Source organism: Microcaecilia unicolor, chromosome 5 (genome assembly GCF_901765095.1).
Source record: "Microcaecilia unicolor chromosome 5, aMicUni1.1, whole genome shotgun sequence".
In the NCBI taxonomy this organism is placed as follows: Eukaryota; Metazoa; Chordata; class Amphibia; order Gymnophiona; family Siphonopidae; genus Microcaecilia; species Microcaecilia unicolor.
The window spans coordinates 227,650,082-227,674,739 of NC_044035.1; the positions used below are offsets into that span (position 1 = coordinate 227,650,082).

The window sequence follows — 24,658 nt, forward strand, 5'->3', positions numbered from 1 at the left end:
TTTTCTACAGTCATGTCATCAGGTACGGCACTACTCAACTCTAGGCATACCCTCTTAATGCTCTGATTTCCAGTTTCACTGGTGACTTAACAACAGGCCTGGAGATTGGAGTAGTCTGTAGTATTCAAGGATGAATTCTTACTTCCTCTTGGCATTTGCTTCCAAAGATTTTTAGGACTTGAACTGTGCTGTCCAACACATGCTCTTTAATTTTGTGTCCTGAGATTCTTTACATGCTTCTTTTAGTTTTTATGTTTCCCTGCTCTGACAGTTTGCAGTTCATGTTTTCGCTTTCCTTTAGCCTCTTCTCTGTTGCAAGCAGTTCAGTTCATACCTGCTGCATTGAATTCAGCATTCACTAATATTCCTAATGTTTGAAAGTGGCTTTTTTTTCTCACTACAGGCTGTTATATGGAAATTTCAATGTGCCTCTTATCCCAGTAATTCTAGCCTCTGTGCTGGCATCCATTTCTGTTGCTTCATTATCTTCTGCCCCCAGGCTATGGGTCATCCCTTTGGGTTTCACCCACGGCTTCTCGGGGAAACTATGTAATCTGTTTTCTTTTCATTTCCGCTATTTAATTGGAATTTGGTGCCATCTAGATATAAAGAGCTCTCAAGTGCATTCCTCTCTTCCTTTTCCCTGTACTTTGACCCCTCATGTTCATAGTTGGGAGTCACAGGAAATGCTGCTTGGATCCTTTGCTTCTGATTCTATAGGCAACTCGTCTCCTATTTTACAACTTATTTGTATCTCAGAAGTATCCTTGGGGCTAGGCATTGTACATTCTCTAGCATATATTACCGCCCGCTTTGGGAAACTCCCACTTGTTCTGGATTGGTCTGGTATGAATGCTAAGGAAGGAGAAATTATGTCTTACCAGATCATTTTCTTTCCTTTAGTTCTAGCAGACCAATTAGAAACCCTGTCTCTTGGATATTGCCTTTCTTTTCCACCTGTTCAAGTTTGTCCTTCTCTAAATATTTTACAGGACAATCACTTTCCCCCAAATTCTATATATGGCGCCTTAAGTTCTACACGCTAATTTGGCCGCATGGCCAAATTGTGTGCACCACTTAATTGACTAACAGGCCAGTTTTCCATATATACAAATGTTCAGTGCTTTTTTTGTGCCGGTACGCAACGGTACGGCGTACCGGCACCTTTTTTTTTTGCTCCCCCGCCCCGTGAGTCCATGTCCCGCACGCAGTGCCAGCCCCCATTTCCGGCCGCTGCTGCTTCTCCTGTTGAGCAGCAGCAGCGGCCACTACACAAAGAAAAAGATTTTAAAAATAACTTCAAAACCTGGCTGAAACGCGGTACCCCGGCACTGTAGACAGCCATTAGGCATTGGCTGTTGCCCCGCAACCGCTCCTCCTCTTGCCTCTACGTCACTGCGCTCCTCCGGGGTCTTCCTCCAGGGGCAGTGACGTAGAGGCAAGAGGAGGAGCGGTTGCGGGGCAACAGCCAATGCCTAATGGCTGTCTACAGTGCCGGGGTGCCGCGTTTCAGCCAGGTTTCAATTTTTTTTTAATCTTCTTTTTCTTTGTGTAGCGGCCGCTGCTGCTCAACAACAGGAGAAGCAGCAGCGGCCGGAAATAGGGGCTGGTGCCGCGTGCGTCGCGTCTTCGCGCCGTTCGCGCCAAACTTGGCAGGGAGAGGGAATCCAACAGAGGGAAGGATTGGGGAGAGAGAGACAGAGGGAAACCAACAGAGGGAAGGATTGGGGAGAGAGAGGGAAAACAACAGAGGGAAGGATTGGGGAGAGAGAGAAAGAGGGAAACCAACAGAGGGAAGGATTGGGGAGAGAGAGAAAGAGGGAAACCAACAGAGGGAAGGATTGGGGAGAGAGAGAAAGAGGGAAAACAACAGAGGGAAGGATTGGGGAGAGAGAGAAAGAGGGAAAACAACAGAGGGAAGGATTGGGGAGAGAGAGGGAAAACAACAGAGGGAAGGATTGGGGAGAGAGAGGGAAAACAATAGAGGGAAGGATTTGGGAGAGAGAGGGAAAATAACAGAGGGAAGGATTGGGGAGAGAGAAGGAAAACAACAGAGGGAAGGATTTGGGAGAGAGAGGGAAAACAACAGAGGGAATGATTGGGGAGAGAGAGAAAGAGGGAAGGATTGGGGAGAGAGGGAAACCAACAGAGGGAAGGATTGGGGAAAGAGAGAAAGAGGGAAAACAACAGGGAAGGATTGGGGAGAGAGAGAGAGAGAGAGGGAAAACAACAGAGGGAAGGATTGGGGAGGGAGAGAAAGAGGGAAAACAACAGGGAAGGATTGGGGAGAGAGAGGGAAAAACAGATGGAAGGATGGGGAGAGAGGGAAAAACAGATGGAAGGATTGGGGAGAGAGGGGAAAACAGATGGAAGGATGGGGATAGAGAGAGAGGGAAAACAGGGAAGGATTGGGGAGAGAGAGAAAGGGAAAACAACAGAGGGAAGGATTGGGGAGAGAGGGAAAAACAGATGGAAGGATTGGGGAAAGAGAGAGGGAAAACAGATGGAAGGATGGGGAGAGAGAGGGGGAAAACAGATGGAAGGATGGGGAGAGAGAGAGGGAAGATGCTGGATGGAAGAATGCAGAAAGAAATAGGGGAGACACTGGAAGGATGGGGAGAGAAAGCAGAGCTGCTGGATGGAAAAGGGGAATAGAGAAAGACTGGAGAATAAGAGGAAGGGGCATGGGGAGAACAAGGGTGAGGAAAAGATGAAAAGCCACAGGTAGATGAAGGAAATTAAAGAATGGATAGTAAGAATGAATTAAATCTGGACAGAGAGAGAGCCTGAAAAATATTGAAGAAAGCAAAGAAAAAGGAGACAAAAATGACAAATGGCACAGAAGAGTTAAGCGAAAAGAAAAGAAAGCAGAATCACAGACTGGGACCAATATGGAAAGAAAAACAGTCACCAGACAACAAAGGTAGAAAAAAATCATTTTATTTTCATTTTAGTGTTTGTAATTATGTCCAATTTGAGAATTTACATTGGCTGTCTTATTTTGCACTGGGTATACTGGAGCTGTAAGAGCTTACAGAGATTATTTATAATGAAAAAAATCACGTTATTTTTTTCTCCTATAGTACTATAATATTTTCAATGATGTCTGTTTATATGCGCCATGGCTGGTATAGGGGGTGTGGTTAATGTGGGTGTGGCTATCATAGGGGTGGAGCCATATGTGGTGACCCCGCCCATAATGAGTACCGGCACCTTTTTTTCTACAAAAAAAGCACTGCAAATGTTTAGAACACTCAGGTATTGCTGGACCTGACAGGTATTGTGACTCCTGACACAAATATCCGTACCAAAACATGGCCGTGTCGAGTCTGATACATACTAGGCGATTGGATATCTTTGAAAGTTTTGACTGTATTAAAGGTTTTTTGAATCCTCCTTTTGTGTTGCCTCACTTTTTCGGTCTTGCCTTTGCACACTTAGATAAAGACCACATGACTTGTCAAGTCTGCCATCCATACCGACTACAAAGCTCTACAATCCCTTCCTCTCCACCCGGTGCCTGACCCATGCTTCCTTCAATTCAGATACAGTCCTCATGTCTATCACCTCTGCTGGGAGGCCATTTCGTGCACCCACTACTCTTTCCGTAAGTAAATATTTCCTTAGATTACCCCTTTAATCTATTCCATTTTACCCTTATCTTATGCCCTCTTGTTCCAGAACTTCCTTTCAAATAAAAGAGGAGCGCCTCCTATGTATTTATGCTGTGGAGGTATCTCTATTATACCTCCCCTCTCCCACTTTTCAAAGTAAACATATTGAGACCTTTAAGTCTGTCCCTATATGCTTTATGATAATTGTTGATCTTTTTAGTAGCCACCTTCTGGATCAGTTCCATCCTGTTTTGTATATTTTTGATGGTACAGTCTCCAGAATTGTACACAGGACTCCAAATGAGCTCTCACCTTAGACTTTTATACAAAGGCAGTGTCGCCTTTTTTTTTTTCTGCTGGCCATTCCTCTCTGTGTGCATCCATATATGTTTCTGACTTTTACTGACTCCTTTTGGCTATCTTCAGATCACCTAATAGTATCACTTCTAGGTCCCACATGTCTTTTGTGCATAAAAGTACTTCACCCCCTATACTGTACTTTCCCCTTTGATTTTTGCAGTCAAATGGATGAATTTTTTAGTTGGTGCCTAGACCATTCTTCAGTCTTCACTAGATCTCTTGTCATATTATTCACAGTATATGGATTTATATTTTAGCCCTTTGCAGTTAGGGTAGTGGAGATTGAGGAATGTGCGTGCTGATCTCTTTGCGTTTCTGGTAGGCAAGTCTATAAGGTCTGACATATACAGTCTATGTGAATGGCTTTTGGATGGTGTTTGATTCAGTGTGCAGCTCAGGCTTATCTTTCTGAGTTGGGAGCGGAGATATCTTCTGCTTTGTGGGGGGGGGGGGGGTTCTATAAGTTTGGATCTTGACATCAATTATGCACCCTGGACTGTCAGATTTACTGTTAGCGCTCAAGTATTACTGCAGGAGCCATCAGCTAACTTATGTACTATTTAGTTGTTTTATTTAACACTTAACTATTGTTTACGTTGATTCTGATGTTTTGCAGTGCTAATTTTCACTGGATTATATTTGGAGTACTGAACTGGCATTGTATATGGTCGGATGAGGTGACCTAAAGGCATATAAAGAGACTCTGTCAGCTTTCCACACCTGAGAGTGGGTTTTTGCTGTGGATACCTTGAAAGGGAGGGGAAGGGGTTAGGGAGGGAGAGAATCTGCACAGGTGGGATAATCAAATATTTGGGAGGGATGAGAGGGGGGGCGGCCTTTTTATTGCTGTTTTTTGTGAGTCTCTCTGTGGGAATTCAGCAACGTTTAGCATTTTTACCCTAATTCTATATATGGCACCAAAAATTGCGTGTACCCAATTTGCATATGACCCTGACCCATAGTCAGAAGCTAAATATCCCTACTTAGTTAGTTTGGACACTGCTAAAGCATTTGATAAGGTAAGCTGACCTTTTATGTTTCACATGTTATCCTATTTAGATATACAGGACTGGTTTCAGGATGCTATAAAAGCGTTATACATCCATCCAAGGGCATCATTGCTAGTGAATGGCGTTCATACAGATTCTTTTCCCATTGAGAGAAAAGATAATTGCCCCCCATCCCCCCTATTATTCTCAATTTAGAACCTTTGTTATGTACCTTAAGAGGGGGAAAGAGAGAGATTACAGGGCTACAGATTGGCCAACAGTATGAAAAATGTTGGCCTTTGCTGATTACCTTTTACTAATTTTGACTCACCCACAGAGTTCTTGTTGAGCTCTCAGAGTATGGGTTTGTATCAGGATTTACTCTGAACTATAACAAATCAGTAGCTTTGCCAGCCATCCCAGCAACGCGTGATTTCTGGGTGGGTATTTTTCCGCTACAGTGGCTGCTGGAAGTTTCAAATATTTGGGTATATGCATTCCCTCTGATTTGTTCACCTTATACAATTTGAATGTGTGCCCCTTGCTGCATGCTACTAAGTGTAAAGTACTGCTTTGGTGAGCTTATCCTATATCTCATCCTATATCCTCCGATGGGTAGAATTGTTTTTTTGAATATTCTAATAATACCTTGTTGATTGTATGTTGCCGCTGTATTTGAAGATCAAGGATGGAAAATGTTTACATTGGCAATTACAGATTTATTTTTGGCAAGGGAAAAGGGCCTGCCTCTCTTTGAAAACTATTGCCTCTCCTAAGGACAGGGGAGGCTTGGGTCTTTTAAACCTGAGATACATGACAATCAGTTGTGGAATGCAACATATAAATGACTGATGTCAGCTAAATGCAGTGTGATTTGCAGACACTTCTGTGGCTGGCAGCTACTGTGTGCAGAGCTGGCTCTGGCTGACAAGAAGCTGTAGAGGTAAGTGCAGCTGGGTGGTAGAAGCATGTAGCTGCATGGCCAGAGGTTGGCAGGAAAAAAAATGCTTGGATCTGATATCAGAGCAGTGATGGCGAACCTATGGCACGCGTGCCAGAGAGGGCACACAGAGCCCTCTCTGTTGGCATGCGCGCCGTCGCCAGGGGCGTAGCCATGGGCGGGCCTGGACGGGCCCGGGCCCAACCACTTTCCCTCCAGGCCTGCCCACCCAACATCCCCTCGCATGTCCTCCCCGCCGGCGCTGATTACCTCCTTCGAAGTAGCCACGTCTTTGAAAGCCCTGCCCATCTCTAGCCTTTCCTTCGTGAATTCATTCCCTCAGAGTCAGTCCCGCCTTCTGACATCATTTCCACGAGGGAACGAACTCACGAAGGGAAGGCTAGAGACGGGCAGGGCTTTCAAAGACGTGGCCGCTTCAACGGAGGTAATAAAAAAGATTTACATGCAGGGCATGGATGGGAGCAGGAGGGGAGAGCAGGGAAGAGAAGAGAATCGCTGGGCATGGCTGGATGGAGGGGGGCAGGACAAGGGAGAGAAGAGAATTGCTGGGTATGGATGGATGCAGGGGGGCAGGACAAGGGAGAGAAGAGAATTGCTGGGTATGGATGGATGGATGGATGGAAGGCAGGGGAGAGGAGAGTTGCTGGACATGGGTGGATGGAGGGCAGGGGAGAGGAAAGTTGCTGGACATAGGTGGATGGAGGGCAGGTGAGACAGGAGGGTTGCTGGACATGGATAGATGGAGGGGAGGGGAGTTATCACCATACATGCAACAGCAAGACTCACATTAATTATTCAAAAGCATGCCAAATGCTTTTAAAGTTCTGTTATTCAGGTTAAATTGCCCTGTTGGCACTTTGCGATAAATAATTAGATTTTGGGTTGCTGTTTGGGCACTCGGTCTCTGAAAGGTTCGCCATCACTGAGTTAGAGCCTTCTTGGGAAAGGAGGTGGGGTGTGGCTCTAGGAACAAACTCTTTGAATGCGACTGTCTTGCAGAAGTGTTTATTAAGCGTGGATTGAAGGTTCTTCACTATAGCAGGGATTTTTATTATGAACTGGTTGCTTCTGTGTCTTTGATGGGGCAATCTATCTTAATATTTCCTTACTAATCTCATTCCAACAGTCTGCTGGTGATAATGGCCATTTATACCACAGAGCTATTTCTAAATTTGTTTTTGATCAGATAACTAATTCCTCTTATTTTACCATGTGTTGTAATGTATTGAATCTGTGTATTCTTTGTCTCATAATTTTTTCTTTTTCCAATGACTGTGAAATGAAACATATAGTGATCTGACCAAATAATAGGGGAGGGGACCGTCCTAAGTTCTCAATCTTCAGTATATCAGTCTCTGCTTTAGTCAAGCCAGAAAGTCTAGCTGGCATCCTTTCTCATGGGTGGGTTGATAGGAAGTTATATGCATGTTCATGTTATCTAAAAAAAAAAAATAGAATCTCAATAATTGCTACCTCTTCTGAATCATCTAAATGAACATGTAAATATGGTTTTGAATTTTTAAAAATAGAGAAAAAAATAAATTGTGTACTTTAGGGGGGTTGTTTACTAAAGCTTAGCTTGAGTTATGTGCAACAGGGCCTATTTTATTTCTATGGACCCTGCTGCAGCGCTGCGTGTGTCTGGTAGCGCTAAACAAATGCTAATAATAATAATATCAAAAAATATATTTAAACAATGTAGCACGGCCAGCATTTAATAAACTAAGAAAAATGGAAGGTGTTAGGTCAACAGTTTTATTTACAATTGCAGAACATAGATAAAGAAAGGGATCCAAGATGGCGACGGTTCGAACAGACTAAACGGACACATTCAGATTTTGCTCACAGGCTAATCTTGCGCGATCTTACCTGATTTCTGATGGGTAAGAGGAGAGGCAGAGTCCGAGAGGCTCCCCTTGTCTCGGGAGGAATGCCCCAATCGCGCCAGACGACACTGGAACATTTTCGGGTAGGATCCGGTCCCGAGCTGGCGTCGACTCCTTCTGCTGGTGCTGGCGCTCTGACGCTAGACGGCAGTGTAGATGGGGCTTCCCTGAGCCCTGTCGAGCGTACAGCACCCCCACAGCCCAGAAGGGAAGCTTTCACTGCAAGCCCTGGCGCCATGGCCTCTGGACGGGGACCAGGTGAACAGGGAGGGAGCCTGCACGAGCTGACAACTGGAGCCCAAGCTGAACCAGGATTAACAACTGCTCAAAGTCTGGAGAAAACAGTGAGTACCCTGGAACAAGCTTCTAAGGCCCCTCTCCCCGACTTTTTAGTGGGAAAGTTAGAGAAACCTGCTGTAGTGACATTGGAGTCACTGTGGGACTTTAACTTCGTCCACCCAATCTGCTTTACAAAACTTGATTTTGAAAAACATGGAGACTATTAAAATTCTTTCAGAGACTGCTTTAAATCAGATACAGATAAGTGCACTCCAAGCTTCTGAGGTCAAGAGGCTGTCAGAAAAAACTGAAAAATTGGATCTTGTGGGACAATTCTTAATTAAAGACAGAAACTATACTTTGGGACGCTTGGAGTACTTGGAAAATCAATCTAAAAGACTAACTTTGTGGTTTATAAATTTTCCTAGGTCTCCTCTGGTGGTACCAATCCAAATGCTTAGAAAATACCTAATGGAAATTCTGGGAATGCCGGAGAATTCTCTGCCGCCTATAACTCATGCTTATTATATTCAAACTGATGGGAAACTATCAGGTAATTTACAACAAGATGCACTGAATCTCACGGCATTCCTGGAATCTTCCCTTGAGGTTATTACTCAAAGAACTACACTTTTGGCAACTTTTGCAATGGAGATGGACAGGGATGCTGTCCTTAGACTTTCTCTGAGACATTTAGACTCTCAATTTTTGGGTTCGAAAATTAGAGTTTTTCCTGATTTGGCTCGTGAGTCTCAACAGAGACATAAGAGTTTTTTATCCTTACGTCCTCAAGTAATTGCTATAGGCGCATATTTTCTTTTAAGATTTCCATGTGTGTGTAGAATAAAATTTCAGTCTAAGCAATTTCAATTTTTTGACCCAAAACAATTGGAAGACTTTTTATTAAGCAGAGAAGAGGTTGATGTACAAGTTTAGTCACATGTGCAACACTGTATAGCAGATTAGAGTTAGCCGCTCGGAATTAAGCTGTTCTTTTTGATTTAATTCTTTTTGTCTGCTTAATGTTTAAGTATGGAAATTTATTTCTATGTCTTGGATCGATTACCTTAACTTGTGGTCGTTAGTTAGGAATAATACTATGGATTGAATATTTGTTTATTTTATTTGAATGTTTCATTTCAGTTTGGTGTATTATCACTCATAAGTATATTATAAATGTTAAAATGATAAATAAAGAATTTAAAAAAAAAACAATTGCAGAACATATGAACCACAATATTGAAACAAGGTGGTCAAGGTGACAGTTATTTAACACAGAACAATGGAAGGTGTTTGGTTCTTTAAATTGTCAAAACATAAATATCAGTAGTAAAAAAGGCCCGTTTCTGACACAAATGAAACGGGCACTAGCAAGGTTTTCCTCGGAGTGTGTATGTTTGAGAGAGGGTGTGTGAGAGTGCCTCTGTGAGAGAGAGAGAGAGAGAGAGTGAATGTGGGAGTGTGTATGTGTGACAGAGAGAGAGTGAGACTGGCTGCGTGTGTGTCTGTGAGAGACAGAGTGTGTGTGTGTGTGTGTGTGTGTGTGTGTGTGTGTGTGTGTGAGAATGAGAGTGTGTGTCAGGACCCCCCTCCCAGTTCCAGGGCCCCCCCTCCCTCCCTCCCTCTCTTTGAGTGCCAGGGTCGTTCCCTCCCTCCCTCCCTCCCTCCAAGTTCCAGGGTTGTCCCCTCCCTCCAAGTTTCAGGGTCCCCCCTCCCTCCCTCCCTCCCTCCCTCCCTCCCTCCCTCGCTACTCCTCCTCCTTGGGTGTGCAGTGAAAAGAGCCAGGTCGGCGCCGGAGGAGCAGTGAAACTGTGCCTCTCTGTGTCATCTGGACCCTCAAGTGCTGGTTAGTCGCTGTGTTTCCTGGAAGTTATTGATTGGGGATTTCTCCATGTGTTTCAGCTGCCGCCTGATCAGGACTACTGCTAACCCCGTCCCTTGTGTGATCTCATCCTTGGGCACGTGGTGAAAAGAGCCAGGTCGGCACTGGGGGCGCAGGGCATGTGTTAGGTGTAGCCGGTCACTCACCGGCCCCTGCAGGCAACCTCCGGCTGGTCAGACTCCCACCCTCCCTCCGAGTTTCAGGGTCCCCCACTCCCTCCCTCCTTTCCTCCCTCGCTACTACTGCTACTCCTCCTTGGGTGTGTAGTGAAAAGAGCCAGGTCGGCGCCGGAGGAGCAGTGAAACTGTGCCTCTCTGTGTCATCTGGACCCTCAACTGCTAGTTAGTCGCTGTGTTTCCTGGAAGTTTTTGATTGGGGATTTCTCCATGTGTTTCTGCTGCCGCCTGATCGGGACTACTGCTAACCCCGTCCCTTGTGTGATCTCATCCTTGGGCGCGTTGTGAAAAAAGCCAGGTCGGCACTGGGGGCGCAGGGCATGTGTTAGGGGAACAGGCATTTAACCTAGTGAGCGTCCCCTCCCTCCTTACCGTTACTTTGTACTTGAGCGCGATGCCCTGCACAGCGGTAACTCTGGAGGGAGGCTGTTGATCGTGTCAGTGGTGTTTCGGGAGGGCGGCTGTTGAGCGTGTTAGGCAGTCTCAAGCCTTTTCGTTTTTTTGTGCTGTCAAATATGTGCGTGCCAGTTTGGGGGGGGGGGGTTGGATCAGCTGTGAGTTTTTTTTTTCCTCCCGTGTTCTCGTCATAATGGGTCCAGTGACGTCAGCCTGAGCTACGGAGCCTAGCAGACCAACTCTGAAGAAGCCACAGACACAGGCAGCAAGACACATAGAACATTGGAGGTGAGAATTATTATATAGGATAAGCAATGGTTCCATGTGTTCATAAGATAACATATGCTGTGGGTTGTTTTATTGGTGATTCTCATCTCTTGGCAAGAACCTTATAATACTGGGCTATACCCTACTTGCTAACTGAACCAACAATACTAACAGTATAAATCTCTCTGCCAGGTAATTCATTTTTAGAAAATACCTTTATTATTTATTTGCTTACAAAACCTAATACCTTAACATATCATTCCTTCATACACACTCATGCACACTCACTTACAAATGTACTCTCATACACATTTCACAATAAAACCTTAATGGAGCAAACCCACTACTACTACTACTTATCATTTCTATAGCGCTACTAGACGTATACAGTGCTGTACACTGAACATGTAAGAAACAGTCCCCGCTCACCTGAGTTTATAATCTAATCAAGACAGACAAACAGAACAGTTAAGGGAATTACTTAAGGTGGGAATGATAAAACAGACATGGGTACTGAACAAGTGAATAGGAGTTAAAAAGCAGCCTCAAAAATTTGGGCTTTTAGCCTAGATTTGAAGATATTCAGAGCTAGAGCTTGACGTACTGACTCAGGAAGTCTATTCCAGGTGTATGGTACTGCAAGATAAAAGGAACAGAGTCTGGAGTTGGCAGTGGAGGAGAAGGGCACAGATAAGAGAGATTTACCCAATGAACAGAGTTCCCAGGGAGGAGTGTAGGGAGAGATAAGAGTGAAGAGGTACTGAGGAGCTGCAGAGTGAATGCAGTTGTAAGTCAATAAGAGGAGTTTGAACTGTATGCGGAAACAGGAAGCCAATGAAGTGACTTGAGGAGAGGGCTACTATGAGCATAGCGACACTGGAAGAATATAAGTCATGCAGCAGAGTTTTGAACAGATTAAGGGGGAGAGAGATGGCTTAGTGGGAGACCTGTGAGAAGCAAGTTGCAGTAGTCCAAGCGAGAGGTGATAAGAGTGTGGATAAGGGTTTTGTTAGTGTGCTCAGAAAGGAAGGAACAAATTTTGATGATGATATAGTGAAAGAAACGACAGGTTTTAGCAGTCTGTTGGATATGTGCAGAGAAAAAGAGAGACCCCAAGGATACGAGCTGATGAGACAGTGGAAGAGTTGCACTTTGTGGTACAAGTGCTGCAATGTCACCTTTGTGCCAGCATTCCAACCCACCTGCCAATCACACATCTTTATGCTCCATTAGGAACCTCTGGTGACTTTCCCACATTAGGAACTGCTTCAGTGCTTGATTTTCTACAGTGTCACTTGTGGTCAGTACTGGTGGTACCTCTGAAGCATCACAACTACCAGGACCCACCAAAGTTAAAGTAGGTTGGCTCTCATCATCCCCTTGGTGGTCCCTAGGTGACCCCTCGTCTTCCTCTTGAACAGCAGCTGGCTAGCCCTCTACGTCTGTCCCAGCTGCAGTCCCCTCCTGCAGACACAATCCTGCCAATAAAAGTAAAAGAAACGGTTAAATAATGCTTCCCAACAGCTACTCACCCACTTCTCTATCTGTGCACATCTCGGATGTGTCTCAGCTGTGCAACATTGAGCCTGCAAAAAGGTGGGATAATGTGGGGTACAAATGCAATAAATAAATAAATAAACAGGCTATCAATTACTTCTGGCTGTATAGTCACCAACACCAGTTTGTCAAGTTCTGTCAGCTGCAGTGAATATGCAGGCCTCTCCCCCTCCCTCTCCCCCTCTGAAGGCAGGATCACAGAAATTTGGCTGCCTTTGTCTTCACTATGCATATCATGCCAGTGATAAGTATCCTCATTGGTGTGCTGGCTCTGGTTGTTAATTTTAGAGCAATTTTGCCAGCAGGTTGTTGTGCTCTCAGGCATGAGTTTTTTGTTTTTCACAAATTTCAGCAGGAGGCTGGAGGCATGCCCAAAGAACATGATAGCAGTGAGGTCACCTGATATTGGTGCAGCACTGGAGCAAGTAGATTTCAGCCGCCTGCTGCTCTTCACTTCTTTACAGCAGCCTGCCTGAGCTGAAGACCTCAGGATGAGAGAGTACACTTCACTATAAGAAATTGTCTGCAGGGCTCCCAGCTGGCTTACTGACATTCTGCGGTGCCTCCATGCCCCCCTACCCCATGACCTGAGTGAGGTTGAGAGCCTTGGCACAACCAGAAATCTTGCTGCAGAAGTGCACTATTTACTGGTAAGAAGCAAGCGGTAGACAAGAGCAGTCTAACAGTCAGATAATGAGAGACTTTGGGACTGGGCCCAGGGGGGGGACAAATGGAATGGTTTGTGGGAGTGAAAGAGGCATTTCTCCTCCCCCCCTCCAAACACTGCTGCACCATGCCTGATTCTCTCCTCCCACCCTGCTCCATGTGTTCCATTATCTCTCTCTCCTCTTTCTCCTTCGCTGTTCAGCTTTGTCCTTTCTTGCCCCCTCCGCCTCGCGAATCCTGCATCTCCCGCTGCCTCTCCTCCCCCCCTCCAAACACTGCTGCACCATGCCTGATTCTCTCCTCCCACCCTGCTCCATGTGTTCCATTATCTCTCTCTCTTCTTTCTCCTTCGCTGTTCAGCTTTGTCCTTTCTTGCCCCCTCCGCCTCGCGAATCCTGCATCTCCCGCTGTCTCTCCTACCCCCTCCCCCTGCGAGTCCTCCATACTTCAACTTTCCAGGGGCCCTTCTGCTGCCACATCCCACCTACTCTGATTCGATTTCCTGTTTCTGCATAGTCAGGATGCGGCAGTGAAAGGACACCATTGCCTACTGGCAGCCTGTATGTCCTAATCGCTGTTGCTGTCTGCGAAGTTGAAGTACGGAGGACCATCGGGGTGGGCAGGAAGGGAAAGCAGCCCCTCCGAAGGGACACCACCTTGTAAGTGGTGGAGGGGCTTCCGTGTTTCAGTGACTCAGAGGGCTATGCTGAAGGGTTACCCATATCAGACAGGCCTCTGAGGAGAAACCAGACAAAGAGTGTCCCAAACTGGAGGATCCAAGATGGTGTCGAGGGAGGATGTACGTTAGTTGAGTTCCCGTTTTACACCAGAATACCTGAAGAAGTAGGCGCGCTCCCCAGAGAATGGGGAAGAAGAAAGGCAAAGCCGTGGTGTTGTCCTTCTCGAACACGGCTGGGGTTCTCACCACTTCTCAGTCTACTTTGGAGAGATTCGGGGTCATAACGTTGGGGATATCGGTTCCTGCTTCGGGGAACAGCAAGGCTTTATTGCCGAATCTCAGTGGAGAGGGAGTGACTTTGAGTCCCCCTGTTGGCATGACCTCTCCAAGACCCGGAAACAGTAACGCTTTGCTATGGAGGTTGACAGTGGAAACGCCCGAAGTGGGTTAGGATTTTCACGCGATCCGAGGAGGTCCTGGCGCAGCATTGACTCCGGATATTAAACCAACTGGGGGATTGGAGAGTGAGCTCTTCCCCCCAAAGATATCTGGAGCAGTTTCTGTGGAGAAATTGGACCTGGTGAAGCTAAACAATGTCACAATGGACGCACTATGGGAAGTGCTGCAGAGTGTGAATAACTCTCTTCTTCAGATGTCAAATTTTTTTTAGGAATAAATATGTGATTATATCAATACTTATCTAACAAAGTGGAAGTCCAATATAAAAAAATAAAGACTTTGTTTTCGGAAATGGTTTCTCTACGAAAATCAGTTAATCTGGTAATGAAGGACAATTATGTTTCTTGTAAAAATTTGGAACTTCTGGAGAACCAATTAACAAAAAATAACTTGAGAAAGATACATTTTCCTAAAATACCCTGTATATAGAGTTATATTATTAGTGACTTTTGCCTTTGATTTAGATAGAAACAATGTTTTGAAATTGTATTTCCGACATATGGCTGATAGTTTTTTTGGGTTCAAAGATAAATATATTTCCTGACATATCAAGGGAATCGCAGACTAGGAGGTGTGAACTCTTGGCTTTTAAGCCAAGAATCATTGCCCTAGGTGGGACCTTCCTGGAGCGATTCCTTTGTAAGTGTTTTATTTCCTGATTACTTATTTGTTGAACCCAGGAAATTATAAGAGTTTGTGGAGTTAAAAGAACAGATGAAGAACCCTCTGCAGCAACTTCCTTTAAGTTACCACTGTACCGGCTGCAATTACCGATTAACCTTCCTCCCTCAGAAAATATGAATTGTAAGATTAACCATTCTGTGTTTTTCTTATTTTCTTTGAGATTGTTTTCCTGATCTTGTGGACTAACAAAGATATTTTTCCTTAATGTTTGTTTTAATTGATATTTTCTCTTTTCTTTCCCATTTATGTATTGGACATAAATGTAATATAAAATGAATAAATAAAATAATTTAAAAAAAAAGGAAGGGAAAGCAGGAGATGCAGAACTCGGTAGGAGAGGGAGGAAGTAAAAGACAAATCAAGAGAGATGCCAGAGTGAAGGATAGAAAAAGAGGGACAGAGCTGCTAGACTACTGGGGAAGGGGGAATAGAGGAAGATGCAGGGTTCATGAGGAGAGAGAAAGTTAAAGTGAGGGAGAAGCTAGAGTGGAAGACAGAAAGAGAGAAACAGAGCTGTTAGACTACAAAAGGGAGGGTCGGTGTGTGCACAGCAGAGGAGAAAAGGTGAAGGGAAGAGAGAGGAGAAGCTGAACATAGGGATGAACAAAGACATAGAGAAGAGGTGCTGGACAGATAGAGACCATAAAGACTGGGAGGCAAGAGGGTCAGTGCTGGAAGGGGAATGGAAGATAGGGACACAAAGGAGAAATGCAGAATAAAAGGGGGGAGAGATATGGTCACTGAGAGGGAACATGGGGGGATTGGATAAGGACAAGGGAACAGAGGGGAGAGACTAGAAAAGATGTGAGATACCAATGTGTAGTTTGGCCAAAGGTGGGGCAGATCTGCATTGTACATACTTATTTTATAAAATACATGAGTATTTACAAAGCTGTGGTAAAAATGGTGGGTACCCAATGGGGCAGTGCTGGAAAAGGGGGGAAGGAAGATGGGGACCCAGACCAGAGGAACAATGCTGATAAATAATTCTAATAGGGATACTTAGAGGACAAGTGATGAACATGTGAAGAGGATAGAGACGGGGATGCAGAAGGGGGGAGGGGTCCAGAGGGGCAATGCTCAAAAAGAATTTAAATAGGGATACTGACAGGGCAGATGATGAACATGGGGAGAGGATAGAGACAGGGATACAGAAGGGGGGTGCTGGACAGGATGGCAGAGGGAAGATGGATGGTGGACATAGATAGAGACTAAATGAACAGGAGACCCTGAAAGGACAGGAAGAAAAAAACAGAAGAAAGCAGAAAAGAGACATTAGGACCAAAGTGAATAGAAAAAATTAAATGCTCAGACGGTAAAGGTAGGAAAAGGTATTATTTTGAATGTGTCAAATGGACACATTCTGTTGCAGAACAGATAAAACACATGACACAAAAATACAGGATTATTGGCAAAACAAAACCTTGTATGGAGGAGGAGGGAGATAAACATCAAACACAAAACACACAAGACAAATGGTTCCCTAGAAATGTCTGTGTGTACAGACTACCTAACCTTATATACATGCAAGCATTCACCAAAAACTTTTTTAGTACTTTCTTGTTTTCTGGCATTATTGGAAATGCAGTATTTATAAACACTGGGGGAAAGAAAGCCAAATCAAACTAAGTACATATCCCTACAGATGTATAAATCTAATATGTATGATTTATTTATTTATTTTATTTGTTACATTTGTATCCCACATTTTCCCACCTATTTGTAGGCTCAATGTGGCTTACATAGTACCGGAGAGGCGTTACAGACTCCAGTGTAAACAAATACAAAGTGATGTGGTAAAATAAAGTTCATGCGGTTCAGCCACACTAGGGAATCGTACAACGGAAGAGTTGTGTTATGTCCATTACGAACTTGTGTTGCAAAGATCAGGCATTTATGTTGGATCGGTAGGGTATGCCTTTTTAAACAAGTTAGTTTTGAGTGTTTTCCGGAAGTTTAGGTGGTCGTTCGTAGTTTTCAAGTCTTTTGGTAGTGCGTTCCACAGTTGTGTGCTTATGTAGGAAAAACTGGACGCGTAAGTTGATTTATATTTGAGTCCTTTGCAGCTTGGGTAGTGCAGATTTAGGTACGTTCGTGTTGAATCGGATGTGTTTCTAGTTGGTAGGTCGATCAAGTCTGTCATATATCCCAGAGCTTCACCGAAGAGAATTTTGTGAACCATAGTGCAGATTTTGAAAGCAATGCGTTCTTTGATTGGGAGCCAGTGTAGTTTTTCGTGAAGGGTTTTGCACTTTCAAACAGGGGCGTAGCCAGACAGCAGATTTTGGGTGGGCCAAGGCAAGAAGTGGGTAGGCACCAAGTGTTCTCCCCCCCCCCCCCCCCCCCCAAAAAAAAAATATCTGAGCTGGTGGGAAAATGCTTCTCTCCACCTTGGCAGCCTGCAGCAGGCATGCGCTGAAAACAGAGCATTCGCAGGTGCCAGTATCGTGGAGCACACCATTTTCATTACCATCAGGGGGAAGTCTTCAGCTAGTAGAGCTTGGAATCCCCATCAGCTACTGCTAAACATGTGCTACTGTTGGGTGGGCCTGAGCCCTAAGTGGGTGGGCCCCGGCCCACCCAAGCCCACCTGTGGCTATGCCACTGCTTTCAAATCACGTTTTTTTCGCAGATAAGCCTAGCTGCTGTGTTTTGAGCGGTCGGGATTTCTTTAAGGTTTGTTCTTTGCATCCCGCTTAAATTCCATTGCAGTAGTTTACATGGCTTAGTACCATTGATAGTATCAGGTTGCAAAATTTTCCCCTCAGGAAGAATTGTTTCACGCGTTTGAGTTTCCACATTGAGTGGAACATTTTCATTGTTGTGGATGTCACTTGGCTCTCTAATGTTAAGTTGTGGTCCATTGTAACCCCGAGGCTTTTCAGGCTGTCTGAGATAGGGAAGCTGTAATCTTGGGTGTTGATAATAGTGGGGTTATCCACGCTGTGTGGGGATGAGAGGATGAGACAGTCCTGCTTATAATCGAAAGAGAAAAACGCCTATATTGTGACCCAAATCGGGAGATAGACGTTTATCTCCCAAAAACGAATAAAGCGGTATAATCAAAAGCCGAATTTGGACGTTTTCAACTGCACTCCGTCGCGGATGTGGACAACGTTGATGGGGGCGTGTCGAAGGCGTGGTGAAGGCGGGACTGGGGCGTGGTTATCTGCCGATCAGAGATGGGTGCCTTTCGCCGATAATGGAAAAAAAATATGCGTTTTTAGCGAGAATTTAGGGCACTTTTCCTGGACACTGTTTTTCCACGAATAAGGCCCCAAAAAGTGCCCTAAATGACCAGATGACCACTGGAGGGAATCGGGGATGACCTCCCCTGGCTCCCCCAGTGGTCACGAACCCCCTCCCACCACAAAATATGCCGTTTCACAACTTTTTATTTTCACCCTCAAATGTCATACCCACCTCCCTGGCAGCAGTATGCAGGTCACTGGAGCAGTGGACTTCAGGCAGGTGGACCCAGGCTCATCCCCCCCCCCCCCACCTGTTACACTTGTGCTGGTAAATGGGAGCCCTCCAAACCGCCCCCCAAACCCACTGTACCCACGTGTAGGTGCCTCCCTTCACCCCTTAGGGCTATAGTAATGGTGTAGACTTGTGGGCAGTGGGTTTTGAGGGGGATTTGGGGGGCTCAACACCCAAGGGAAGGGTGCTATGCACCTGGGAGCTGTTTTACCTTTTTTTTTTTTTTTTTTGTAAAAGTTCCCCCTAGAGTGCCCGGTTGGTGTCCTGGCATGTGAGGTGGACCGGTGCAGTACGAATCCTGGCCCCTCCCACGAATAAATGTCTTGGAGTTATTCGTTTTTGAGCTGGGCGTTTTCGGTTTCCATTATCGCTGAAAAACAAAAACGCCCAGCTCAAAAAAAGATAAACGTCCATGTTTTTTCGAAAATACGATTCGGTCCGCCCCTTCACGGACCCGTTCTCGGAGATAAACGCCCATGGAGATAGGCGTTTCTGTTCGATTATGCCCCTCAGTGTGTCTTATCTTTGTTTAGTTTTAATTGAACTGCATTTGCTCAAGAGTCCATGATGTTCAAGCTGATCTTGATTTCATTGGTGATTTCTATCAGTTTAGATTTGTAAGTAATGAATATTGTGACATCATCTGCATAGATGAAAAGGTTAAGGCCTTGGTTGGAGAAGGACTTGGCTAGTGGGGTCATCATTAGGTTGAAGAGGATCGGTGATAGCGGTGATCCTTGCGGTACTCCGCAGTCTGCTTTCCACGGTGATGATATGTTTGAGTTTGATTTTACTTGATTTGTTCTTGTGGTTAGGAAACCCTTGATCCAGCTAAGTATGTTTCCACCAATCCCGAACTTATCTAGTAATCTTATTAATATATTATGGTTAACCATGTCAAGTGCACTAGACATGTCGAATTGGAGGAGGAGGATGTTTTTGCCTATTGCTATTTCCTGCTTGAATTTGGCTAGGAGAGTGAGTAGTACTGTTTCTGTGCTATGGAGGGGGCAAAAACCTGACTGTGATTCGTGTAATATTGAGAATTTGTTTATATAATCTGTAAGATGTTTGGCTACCATGCTTTCCATCAGTTTGACTGACAACGGAATGGATGCTACTGGATGGTAGTTAGTGATTTCATTTGATTTTTTCTTGGTGTCTTTTGGTATCGGAGTGAGTAGGATATTGCCATTTTCCTTAGGCAAGAGACCTTGCTGAAGCACATAGTTTAGGTGGGATGTGAGGTCTGCTATGAAGCGATCAGGGATGGATTTCATTAGGTAGTTGGGACAGGTATCTAGTTTACATTGAGTGCTGGAGAACATGCTGATCGCCTGTGCAACTGCATCAATGGTAAGGAGGGCGAATTTTAACCAGGTTCGGTCAGCCGGGTATTCTCCCATGGTTGAGTCCAACTCATTAAGGAAGATTTCAATGTCAGTGTTGTCCTGAGGTAGCGTGTTTTGTAGGTTTGCAATTTTGTCATTGAAATACTTGGCAAGCTTGTCTGCAGATGGGATGTCTGTATTCGATGTAGTGACCAAGTTGGTGTCTAGGAGTTTGTTCACGAGTTGGTATAATTTCTTCATGTCTTTGTAATCTGTCCCTATTTTAGTTTTATAGTATGATTTTTTTGGTCTGTGTTATTGTGTATTTGTATTTTCTTTGTGATTGTTTTCATGTATTGAGTGTGTGTTCATCTTTTGTTTTACTTCATGCTCGTTCGAGTTTCCTGGGTTGTGTTTTTAGCTTTTTCAGTTCATCATTGAACCATGGTATCGAGTTATGCTTACGTGAAGTTCTTGTTCGTAAGGGTGCTATTTCATCTAGTATGCATTTGCATCTTTTATCCCATTCCACTAGGTAATATATGGAGTCTGTTTGTGCTGTCCATTCATTGTTGTATATCTGTTGCCAGAATGTTTTCGTGTCTACTTGTGCTGTAGGATGTGTGTTCTTGTATTTGGTGTAATCCCTTCTTCCACCAGTGTAGGGATAAATTTAATTTGTAGTGATCAGTCAAGGGTGTTTCTGTCCATTTAATATCTGTTATTATTAGGTTCTGGTCTGTTGAAAGTTTGTGTGAGATAAGATCAAGTGTGTGCCCTTTGACGTGGGTTGCTTGCATTTGTGGCCATTTGAGATCCCATAGGTGGAGGAATTCCTTACATTCTCGTCCGTTGATTGAGTTTGAGTCTTCTACGTAAAGGTTGATGTCTTCTAATACTAGTACATTGGAGTTGGTTACACATGTGTTTGAAATGAAGTCCATGAAGTTAGGCTGGCCTTCGTTCCAATTACCTGGAGGTCTGTGGAACAAGACACAATTCAAATGATCACGTAGGGTTTTGTTGTGGATTCTGATTGAGGCAATTTTAAGTTGAGGTGTCATGAGCTCGGCAGTGGTTTTCGGTGGTAAAGTGGAATCAATAGATTAGAGCTATGTCTCCGCCTTCCTTTCTGGTCCAGTGTGTGATTTTGTATCCTGGAGGGCACAGGAATAGGATTATGGGGTCCTTTTGGTTGTGGATCCAGGTTTCATTGACGAAGAGTAGGTCAAGGTTTTCTGCCATGATCCAGTCTGTTAGTATTGCTGTTTTGTTTACTGCGGATCTGGCGTTGATGTAGCTCACTTGGATTGTTTGGAATGGGTCTTCTGCGTCTGGTGTTGTGTGGACTTTTATTAGTTGTCATTTCTTTGTTGAGGTGATTTTGTTTGGACCCTTCTTTGCATTCTGTGGTGGTAGTCCGCATGTTGGTGTTCTTCCTTTGTTTAAGTTGTTGTCAGTTTGATGAGGTGTGGTGTATCTGATCAATCTTTGATGATTGTATAGTATGCATGTAATGTTACTTTCTGCAAGAGGGGTGGTTAGTGTTAAGTGGATCAGTGTTCAGGGGTAGGTTATTAGGAGTAGTTTGAAGGTATTCATTTTGGTTTCTTTTCGCTGTGGGCTACTAATAAGACCAAGTTTTGATGACTGGATGCGTGATTAGACTTTTTTTCTTTGGTGTGGGATCTGGTGTTCTTGTCTTGTGTGTTATTTCAGGCTTAGTCTTTGGTTAATATCGTGGGGTTAAATGTGAGTGTGCATGAGGTTAGTGCATGACTTGGTTTAGATGGAATGGATCCATGGAATCTTAGCGGAGATTAGGTGGTGACGCCAGTAATTGGAAAGCAAAACCGGTGCTGGGCAGACTTCTACGGTCTACGCCCTGATCGTGACTGAATAGATATGGATGGGCTGGAGTGTAAATTTTAAGGGGTTTCGACATTAGCTTCAGAACTTAGTACAAGAATAGTGCTGGGCAGACTTCTACGGTCTGTGCCCTGAGAATGGCAAGGACAAATCAAATTCGGGTATAAAGTATCACATACCATGTAAAATGAGTTTATCTTGTGTGAGAGTGCAGGTGAAAGGGGATCCGGGAAGGCACGAAGAAAGGGGGTGCAGGGAGCCGGGGAATCCCAACGGGCAGATTTCATGTGCACAACACCCACATTCAGAAAGCTGGGCTACCGGAGGCAGAGAGGTTGGCTGGGTTAAGGAAGAAGGGGAGGAACTACCAGTCCCAGAATCCTTCTCTTCCCCACCCGGCTGTGCAAGAGTTGGGGGAGGAGATAGAAGATTGGGAAATGGTCTCTGAGGAAGGTGATGAGGGCCAGCTGGAGAGATTGGGGGCGGGGGAAGTTGGAGAGGAGGATAAAATGGAGATTACTGAAGGGCTAGGGGAGGAACAGATGGAGATTGGAGCCCTGGCTCAAACCCAAAAAGCTGCTGTAAGAGGGTGGCTAGCTGTACCTTGGATAGACTGGTGGAAGACCCGGAGGAGAGAGGCTGAGGCACTGGGGAAAATCTCTACTAAAGAGGAAACAGGTGCAGCCTGTGGGAGAGAAAGAGAGCTGGGCACAATTGAAACCCCAGCCTGAACCAGGTGGGAATAAAACTGTGTAACCGTGCTGTAAGAAAGTGCAAGAAAGACTGTGTAAACTGTTGCATACTAAAAAGGTCTGGGCTGCAACCTACCAAGCTATTGGGTTTTTCTCTCTGATAATGTACTGTTCCCTAAGTGACATAATCTGAGCTAAAGTGAAGTGAAGTTATATGGACTGTTTTTAACCTGAATTTGACTGTGTTGAACCTGAGTTGTGCTCTGGGCTGCTGGCCTAAACAACCTGGAGTGAAGGGTGTTTTGTTTGATTTGAAGCAAGAAAATAAAAGCTCTTACTTATAAACATTGGACTTTGAATGGGCCTCTGTGAAAGGAATGGAGGGAGGAGGGAGGAGGAAGTCCTGGGAGTTCGCAGGGCCTGGAGCCAAGGCTCAGAGGAGCCAGATTGCTGTGGAGTGAAGGCAACAGTCGTGTGGAGGAAGAGGCAGCTAAGCAGGGTTGAGCCTGGCTGGTTCCTGGATGGGCAACCTAGCTACACTTGTTGTGTTGCAGGAATTGATGCATGAATTTATGATACTTCAGGAGTCAGACAGCACACCAGAATGAGAGAGAAATCTTCTTTATTTGCCAGCAAACAAAGTAGAACATCAGCATTAAGTCTCTTCTTCTCTTTCTCAGCTCTCTGTGTCTTTGTGGCTTCTGTCTCAGCTGCTTCTCTTCTTATGCTGTCTTCTCCTTCTTCTGTCTGTTCCTTCTGTCCTTCTCTTTCTTCTGAGCTCCTTCTGACGTAAACTGCTTCTTCTCCCACTTAAATACAGCTCTATCTAGCCTAGCCTAGCCCCCTTACTCTCCAATTGGTTAAGGAATAGATTGATTACCTTGCCTCAACCAATCAGCTTTATACAAATATCAGTTACATAGGTTCCAGACATCCTAAACTGACCTATGACCTGGGGGCCCCTCAAGCTAGACATTTGGGCTCCAGAACTCCTACATGTTATTATGATTGATTTCTCATCTATAGCTTAACCTGGGTTCACTTAGAGGATAATGGATATTCTTACATTTATTATTCTCATATTCCTAGTACTAACTGCTAACTAAACTCTGGCATTCATTAAAGGGGTCAAGGGCCAGTCTTACTTAATGGCATACATATCAGTTATTACTTTCAAGACCATTTCTACATTTTACCTATAATTAATCAAGGAGAAGAGAGCTGACTAGTCCTGACCTCTTTTCACCTATCAGCTCCATACATCAAATCAGCCAGAACTATGGCTAAGTCAAACCATATGTTGATCTCTTCAACTACAGTTTTGCTTAGAAAGTCAGACAAAGAGTAATACAGAATTTAACAGACATTCTACACAGAAACAAAACTTATTAATTTACACAGAATACAGCATATTCTAAAGTAAGCATCCTTATAAGACATATTCTACATACTTATAATGGTCTCTATATCTATATCTAAGCTATCTCCTTATAACAAAATCTACATATCAAGAACTTCTGAAATTATTTCAGCCTATTCCTTAAACTACAATATGTCATATGTCTGGCTCATGCCTGCTTGCAAAACTATTCAATATGCCTAATAGTATACAAATGTTGAGCTAGCCTTCATCATTCACAAGGGACAGAGTTTCATTTCTCACTGACCTTTCTAACCTTTGGCTTAGCCAAGCTAGACTCTAATAATCTGAACCATCTGGCATTCCTTCACTTTAGTTGCAAGGTAAAAAATTGAACTTTTTAAACACCAGACTTTTAATATCATTTCTTTGTCCACTGCCTCAGTTGGGCAGACTGGATGGACCATACAGGTCTTTATCTGCTGTCATTTACTATGTTAGTATTGTAAACATTTACATGCATAACTGGCATATAAATGTTAGTGTCTGCTTCACAAAATTACCCTGTTGCTGTGCAGAATTCATCACAGACACTAGCAGCAGTGGTTCTCCTCTGTCCCTCCTCCCTTCCCCCAGAGCAGGGGCGTAGCTACGGGTGGGCCTGGGTTGACCCAGGCCCACCCAATCTTGGCTCAGGCCTACCCAGTCTTTTGTGACCCTTTTCATCCACTCACCATGCAGCACAAGATCCCTCTTGTTGGTCCTCGCTAATAAACAAACAGGCGCAGGACCGCAGCTCTCTGCCAGCCGCTACTGCTTCCTGTGCCAGCCAGAAGTTTACCTCAGAAGAGGCAGGACAGCTGGGCTGAACTTGCTACAGAGGTGCACAGCAGCATTACCCTCGACCTCTGGTAAGAATTGCTGCCCTTCCCGCATTGCTCCATCCGTTGAACTTTTTGCCCGCTTTTCTTCCCTCTCGCATCCGCTCCTCCCTCCCTCAACCTCGTTTCCCCCCCACCCCCCATCCCACAGTCCTCCGGACCGAACCAAACCATTACCATACCGTTA

The 24,658-nt window shown here is 44.6% G+C and overlaps 1 protein-coding gene across 3 annotated transcripts in view; it reads left to right on the forward strand.

The window, feature by feature from the left end:
* Nucleotides 1-24,658, forward strand: part of LOC115470567 (beta-1,3-galactosyltransferase 5-like) — a 136,660-nt gene that overhangs the window by 84,926 nt on the left and 27,076 nt on the right. Inside the window, exon 1 of one of the 3 annotated variants that reach the window (XM_030203828.1) lies at nt 3,554-3,607. The exons of the other annotated variants lie outside the window; for them this stretch is intronic. Within the exon in view, the coding sequence (XP_030059688.1) occupies nt 3,557-3,607 (51 nt within the window). The 5' untranslated portion in view covers nt 3,554-3,556. Of the gene's footprint in view, nt 1-3,553; nt 3,608-24,658 lie in introns of those variants that run through there. 3 annotated transcript variants of the gene reach the window in all.